Source organism: Camelus dromedarius, chromosome 27 (genome assembly GCF_036321535.1).
Source record: "Camelus dromedarius isolate mCamDro1 chromosome 27, mCamDro1.pat, whole genome shotgun sequence".
Lineage (NCBI taxonomy): Eukaryota > Metazoa > Chordata > Mammalia > Artiodactyla > Camelidae > Camelus > Camelus dromedarius.
Window position 1 is genome coordinate 7,262,049 of NC_087462.1, and position 7,143 is coordinate 7,269,191.

The 7,143-nt window shown below is 54.6% G+C and overlaps 1 protein-coding gene across 1 annotated transcript; it reads right to left on the minus strand.

The window, feature by feature from the left end:
* Positions 1 to 661: 661 nt before the first annotated feature.
* KLF1 (KLF transcription factor 1) lies at positions 662 to 4,280 on the minus strand. The gene is made up of 3 exons (XM_031437390.2): positions 4,081 to 4,280; positions 2,583 to 3,423; positions 662 to 1,328 (listed from the first exon to the last, which is right to left on the minus strand). Exons 1-3 carry the CDS (start codon positions 4,165 to 4,167, stop codon positions 1,153 to 1,155), a joined length of 1,104 nt encoding a protein of 367 aa, XP_031293250.1. The 5' UTR covers positions 4,168 to 4,280; the 3' UTR covers positions 662 to 1,152.
* Between the last annotated feature and the right edge of the window lie 2,863 nt (positions 4,281 to 7,143).

Sequence of the window (7,143 nt, forward strand, 5' to 3'; positions counted from 1 at the left end):
TTTCGGGCAGTCGCTCCCTGCAGGCCCCGCCCCCGACCCGGCCAGCCTGGGGCCGCCTCCTGCTTCTGGAGGATTGGTCCCTGATAGACTCCACCCTCTGACTCGGCCCCGGCCACGCCCTCTTACGGCCCATCGCAGCTCACGTCACTCCGCTAGGCCCTGCCTCCGTCTCTTTCAATTCGGGTTAATGCTAATCAACATTCTTCCACCGAACCGCGCTCCTCTCTCTGCTTCTGGATCAGATGCGAATTATTTTTTCCTTTCCTACCTTACAGCCTGAGGTCCAACTCATGACTTTCGCTTGTGCTCTTGATCCTCCCCCTTTCATTCTGCATGTTTTCCCCGGCACCCGCCCCCCCCGCCTCGCCTTCGCCCCGGCCGGAGCTAGCCAAAGGGTCACTTTGGATCATGGAAGGGTGAAGGATCCTGGGGCTCTGGGACTGGGCTGAGGGCTGTTAAATGGAGGAAGACGGTCCCTGTGAATGTCCCTGGGTTTCAAGGCAGGAGACAAGGACGATGTAATCTGACCTTGGGGTGGGGAAAGGAGGGGCGACAAGGACTGCAATGACCGAGGAGGGTTGCGCAGGCTTAGGAGATGAGGATGTGAGTGTGTATGGCCCCCCAGTATCTTCCCATCTTCCAGCACCCAAAACCCACAAAGTCAGGCCAATACTGAAGCTTTATCTGGGAGGGCGTTTTTACAGGACCCATAACCATTCACAGCAGATGCCAGTCACTGTGGAGCTTCAGGAGTCACAGTGTGAAGATTTCTAGAATCAGGGTCCGTGGGAAGCCTCACCCGACAACCCCTCCCGCTGTCTAGGCAACCTGTGAGCTGGTCTGATGGTCCAGCTCTCTGAGGGTCTGTCTCTTTGTCAGAAGTATATAAGTATCCATCAGAGTCCGTTTATTTGGAGATCTATTTCACTGGGTCTATGAGACCATACGTGACTGTGTGGCTCCCTGTGGCCAAGGACATGTGGGAGCTTCCGTTGGAGGTTCACCCTAGTCTATGGGCCAGTCCTTGATCTTCTGGTGGATGTGTGGGGCCAAGAGTCCAGACGAGGATTCATTCAAGGGAAAACCATCTTATGTAGATCCGCTCTTGTCCCAACTCCATTACCTAGGAAGGTCCAAGTGCCAGGGCAGGACTCAAAGATGACGCTTCATGTGCAAGGCCAGGTGATCTGAGCGCGAAAAAGCGCGCGGGCAGAGCTGGCAGCGGAAGGGGCGCTGTCCGGTGTGCTTTCGGTAGTGACGGGTCAGCTCGTCCGAGCGCGCGAACCTCCAGCCACAGCCATCCCAGGTGCAGGCATATGGCTTCTCCCCTGGGGGGACGAGGGAGCCTTGAGTGCCACTGCCCACCCTGGTCCCAGGGTCTTCCCCTGCATCTGGCTGCACTTTTTTGCCCAGCTTTGGCCAGAACTAGGATGAGGCAAGTGAGGTGCCTAGATCGCGAAATTTAAGGAGGCACATTCACTCTCGGGGAGGGCCTGAACCTGCACTCAGCTCTGGCCTCTGCGACCCCGACCCTTTTTCTTCTGTACCTGCTGGCACCAGGTCCATTTTCATTTCATGGACATAAGTCGCATCCTCTACACCACTATCCCTACTTCCTGTGCCCTGGTACCCTGCCTTGTGTCCAGATGCTGCCCCAATCTTCGTCCTTTGGCAGTGTCCCCTGTGTTCTAACCCCTCCCTTACACTAGGGGACCCTCCAGGTGCTGCGCAATCCTACCCCTGGCCTTGGCCCTAGAACCCCGAAATCCACCTGGTCTTCCAGGCCCTGTCTCTGGTGAGTACACTGTGCCCCTGCTAGGCTTGGGTCCTTCTCCTTGTGTCCCTGGACAGGTCTGTACATGTGGCCCCATCCTCTGTGCGTACCGCTAGCATAGGCCTCATCCCTTCTCCCCGCCTCTATTCCATGTTCTCGCCCCTGTTTTCGGCTCCTAAAGACCCAGCTTCTCCTCCTATGCCCACCCTCCTCAGTTTCCCAGCTATTTACCATTACTCTCCTGGACCTACTTCTGCGTCTGGACCCCTGAAACTAACTCTGCCCTTGTGTCCGATCTCCTGAGCTCCAGTATGCCAGTCTGGCTCCGCCTCCTTTATACTACTGGCTACAGCGCTTGACCCCCAACTCTGCTCCCGCTGACCCCACATCTGAACCCTATGTCTTTGGCCCCGCACCAGGTATGCCAAGCTTGTCCGTTCCCTGCAGTCCCTCCTCTAGCCCCGCCCCTACACAGTTTGCAGGGCTTTCTGCTCCTCCGCCCGTCCCTGGCTCAGGTTTTAACCGTCAGTTCCCTGAAATGCTTCCTGGGTTTTCCGGGTCCTCCTTCAGTCCCTTCCCGCCTTCTGCACTGCTTCCCGTCCAGCTCCTGACATTCCAGGCGGGTCCCCAGCTTCCTCTGCCCGGCCCTTTGCGCCGAGACTTTGCTTTAGCCCCGCCTTTGGCATTACGGGTCCGCACCCTGAGGCGGGTCTTCGCCTCTAGCCACGCCCCTTGCTCCTGGTTTACAGCTTTTCGACCGCTCTCTGCTCCCAAGGCCCCGCCCCTGCGCCAGGCCCCGCCCCCTCACCCGTGTGCGTGCGTAGATGCGCCTTCAGATGCGAGCTCTTCGTGTAGCTCTTGCCGCAGCCCGGGTGCGTGCACGTGTGCGCCGCCTGTCTCTTGCGTGCCCACGATCGCCGACTGCGCTTGGACGGTGCGGCTTCCGCAGTCCCTCCTGGGTCTCCTGTGGTCCCCCCGAGTCCTGCACCCGCTGTCCCGGGTCCTAGACAACTCAAGAAGGAGTGGGGCGTGGCGGGGCCGAGCGCTGGCGCCGGGAGCCCGCGGAAGAGCTGAAAGTGCCCTTGATACTGGGACATCGGGTACAGCGCGGGGTACCCGGATAGTAGCCCATAGGGGGCGGCCGGCGCTGCAGGCACTGAAAGCCCCGTCCTCGGGTAATAGTTGCTAGAGGACCCCGCACCCGGCCCCGGGTACATTGGCTGCAGCGGCAGCGCCTTGGGCTCCGGGGCCGGGATCATGGCGGGGCCCACAAAGGCGTCGGGGGCTGGGGTTCGTGGGGCCGGGCGCACCCAGCCCGGGTGCTCCTCGGGACCCAAGAGCCCAGCCACCAGCCCTGGGCCTCCCGCATACGCGCCCTGAGTCTCGAGAGGCGGTGGGAATTGCGCCCCGGGGCCCTCGCCAGGCACCAGAGCGCAGTTCTGGGGCGCGCAGATCTGGGGCGCGCCGCCCGGCTCTGGACACGGGAAGTTGTTGAAGAGGAGATCCAGGTCCCAGGGGGTAGCCGAGTCCCTTTCGTCGTCTTCGTCTTCCCTGGGCGTGTCCTCCAACTCAGGCCTCACGTGGAAGGGTGGCCTGGTGGAGTCGGGTGGTCCCGGGCCCAAGTCTTGCACCTCTTCAGTGCGCCACCACTGTGGGAGGGAGCCCGTAGCTGGAGGCTTCAGTGAATACCAAGGTACCCTGCCCAGAGGCGTTGGGGGCCGGATGCCCTGATGGGGCAGACTGGCCGGAGACTCAGTAAAGGGGTGTTGTTTGCTTGTCTGTCATGTCATTCTGTCCCACTGTCTCACACTGCCCGCCCCTCTCCAGCTCCAAGGACAGAGGTCTATCGGGTCAGGCTGAAGACAGGAGATAAGACTTACATTATCTGGAGCCACATTCCAGGCATGGGGGAAGGGGTGGCAGAGCCAAGAATGGAAGGCTAGGGGAGGCTCAGCCTTGCCTCAGTTTCCCCCCCAGAATCTCTCTCTCCTTCCCTGTCCCTCAACAAGATTAATTCCGAGATTAATTCCTGGATGTCCCCTAGACACGTCCGCAATTTCCCTCTGGTAATTGTGGTTGTCCCACTAAGCCTAGATCCCCATGTTGTTTGGTTCCCAGACTCAGTATTTTATGACAGAAGACTAAGTCTAAGCTTTTAGACTATGTTCAGACCCCTGGCTTGCACTGAGGACACCCAGTCCTGTCCAGATCTCTGAGTTCCAGGACAAGATGCAGACCTGATCCCCCAGCTCTGTGGCCTCAGCCTGGAACCCCAGCCAGCCCATCTAGACCCCACCTGACCCCACCTTGAGGAAGTCTTCCTGTGTGTCCGAGAAGGGGCCTAGGGCCGTCAGCGTGCTGATGGAGGGCAAGGCGGTCTCCGCTGCAGCCATGGCTGGCTGGTGCCCACCCTGGGACTCAGGCCTCCTCTCCCTTGGCGACCTCGTGGGCTCTGAGGTTCTGATGGCCTCTTGGAGGGCTCCTCTCTGCCCTCAGCTCATTGGCTGCAGCCCCTGATAAGGGGCAGGCAAAGGCGGGGGTCACCGTTTCTGGGGAACAGACCTCACTGAGGTCTGTTTGGGGCTGAGCCTTAAAGATTGATCCTGTATCCAAAGCCAATCAGATATTCAGGGGCTGGGGGTTCAGGGGCTGGAGGTTCTGAGGTTGGGGGTTCTAGGGTTAGGCAGAGTGAGGCACTGGGTTCCCAAAGGAGAGACTTGGGGTCTGCTCTCAGTTACTGTCCTGGAGAAGGAGTGACGAGCAGAATGGAGATTCTGGGAAGGAGCTTCGAGACCCTTGCCCCTGACCAGGGCCTTGCAGCTTTCCCCTTCCCCAGTAAACAGCAGCAACTGTGCTGATGGCGGGACTTGGCATGAACTCCCTGCCAAGCCAGGCATTATCAGACTCCCCAGATGTTGGAGGCTGCTATCAGGTGGGGGCCCAGAACAGCCAAGGCTCTTTCCCCAGTGAGTGAAAGGGCTGGGGGATGGGAATTAGCTTGGTTTTAGCTTTCTTGGGCTGTGATCTCTCTGGTCTGAGACTAGTGGCAGGAAAGACCCCCCCAATCAGCCATCACTGTCTGCCATAGACACCCCCCTGAGTATGGCTGTGTGGGGGCTGGGAAAGTATGAGTATGCTGCATGAGTATGGCTGTGTGGAGGCTGAGACTGGTGCAGTTACAGCTGCTCCAGTGTGATGAGGGCTGGGGAGCAGGTGAGCCCCACTCCTGGGTGGGATGGGACCACTGGACTGGGTCACAGGAAGTACCTGACCTGCAGGAGACCTGGCTGCTGCTTGAATTCTACCTAATATGGGGGAGGAATATGAGGTTCTGCACCAGAGACCTCCACTGTGGTGCTGAGGGAGTCCAGGTGGGTGACAGAGACACACATCACAGACACATAATTCATAGTCACACACACACACACTGTGTGATTACGTACTGACACAAATTCCCAGTCCCTAAATCACACACCCCATATGGTCCCTGCACATATAACTGTATATCTGTGTGTCATAGAGACCATGCACAGACATACTATACCCAGGCCTGAAAACAACCATATACTACATCAGTTGTACAATATTATAGTCACACAATCCTTCAGATGTAGAAGTCATAATCAGGCTCTGACAATCACACAGTTACCCAAATCACACACAATCACACAGACACAATAAGGCCACAACTGAACAGATACACGGAGATTCCTGGGTATATTGTCACAGAACTATAATAGATGCAGTCACACAACCCCATCAAACACAGATGAAGCCTCAGACACAAAAGTGTAAAACACATCAATGCAACCCACATTCACAAGCATACAATAATGTAGTCATGCACACAGTTTTACATCAGGCACAGACACAGTAACACACAGTACCATATAAAACCAACAACCTTACAGAATCACAGCCACCTGTCTCTGATACAGTATGTAATTAGCCACACAACTGCACAACTAGTAATGCCAAACAATAGGGGGCGCACCCAAACACAGACACCCACACTAACATGGAATTAAACACCCTGATAGTGAAAGGCATACAACCTTACCGAGATGTAGGCACGTCACACCACAGACACATCCAGAGTTGGGGCACCATAAATGTATCACACAAAAAGACAAAAAAATGATGTGCTGCAAAAGGGGAGGTGGGGCAAAAATGTAATGTAAAATCCAGCTTGGCAAACCCACTAGGATGACTAGTAAAAAAAAAAAAAAAAAAAAAGGAAATAACAATTGTTGGTGAGATGCAGAGAAATGAGAACCATCACACACTGCTGGTGGTGCAGCTACTATGGAAAACAGTTTGATGATTCTTCAAAAAGTTTAACATAGAGTCACTGTATGATCCAGCAATTTCACTCCTAGGTATATACTTAAAAGAATTGGAAACAGGTACATGAACAAATACTTGTACACCAATGTTCACAGTAGCACTAGTTACGATCACCAAAAGGTGGAAACAACCCAAATGTCCATCAACGGATGGATAAACAAAATGTGGTCCATCTATACAATGGGATATTATTCTGCCATAAAAATGAATTAAGTTCTAATACATGTTACAACATGGCTGAAACATGCTATGTAAAAGAAGCCAGTCACAACATGTCACATGCTATGTGATTCCCATTTATATGAAATGTCCAGAATAGGAAAATCCACAGAAACAGAAAGATTAGTGGTTGCCAGGGGCTGGGAAGGAGAAGGAAATGGGGAGTGACTGCTTAATGGGTACAAGTCTCCTTTTGGGGTGATGGAAGTGTTCTGGGACTAGACAGAGATGGTGATTGCACAACGTCGTGAATATACTACAAGCCACTGAACTATACACTCTAAATGATTTATTTTATTTTATGTGAATTTCACTTCAACAAAACTATGTGGTTGAAATTAAGAGTGGTCTCCTGGATAGGAAAGCAGAGTCTCTCTTGGGAAGAGGTCTCCTTGATTTAGGATAAGACACTAACAGGCATGTTTGGTTCTGAAAGGTGAGGCAAGAGGATGAGGGTTCAGAGAGGGGCAGTGGGGCATCTGGTTGGGAGATAAGGCCTTTGGGAGCATGTAGCCAGTACAGATGATGGTCTTCCAAAATAGCCTGAGACTCTTTGGGTTTCCTAGTGTGTATGCTGTCATCACCCTCTACACCCACTGTGCATCAGAGAACTCCAACACCCACAACAGCTCCAGAGCAGGGAGCTTTGGCTAAAGGAAGGGATGGAAAGAGGGAGGCCATTGGCTCCAGGCAGAGGGAGGTGCCCAGAATAAGAGCTATGCAGAATCCTAGACATTTCAGGGTGGTGAGGGGCTTACTCCCTGCTGAATGAGAAGGAGGGTTCAAAACATTTTATTTGGATA

What these genes read in the sequence shown, in the direction of transcription:
- KLF1 (XM_031437390.2), bottom strand. Translation starts at nt 4,167, where the DNA reads ATGGCTGCAGCGGAGACCGCCTTGCCCTCCATCAGCACGCTGACGGCC. An exon ending in CACAGGAAGACTTCCTCAAG is followed by an intron (nt 3,424 to 4,080) that starts GTGGGGTCAGGT and finishes TCCCTCCCACAG; the next exon opens with TGGTGGCGCACTGAAGAGGT. An exon ending in GCATCTACGCACGCACACGG is followed by an intron (nt 1,329 to 2,582) that starts GTGAGGGGGCGG and finishes TCGTCCCCCCAG; the next exon opens with GGGAGAAGCCATATGCCTGC.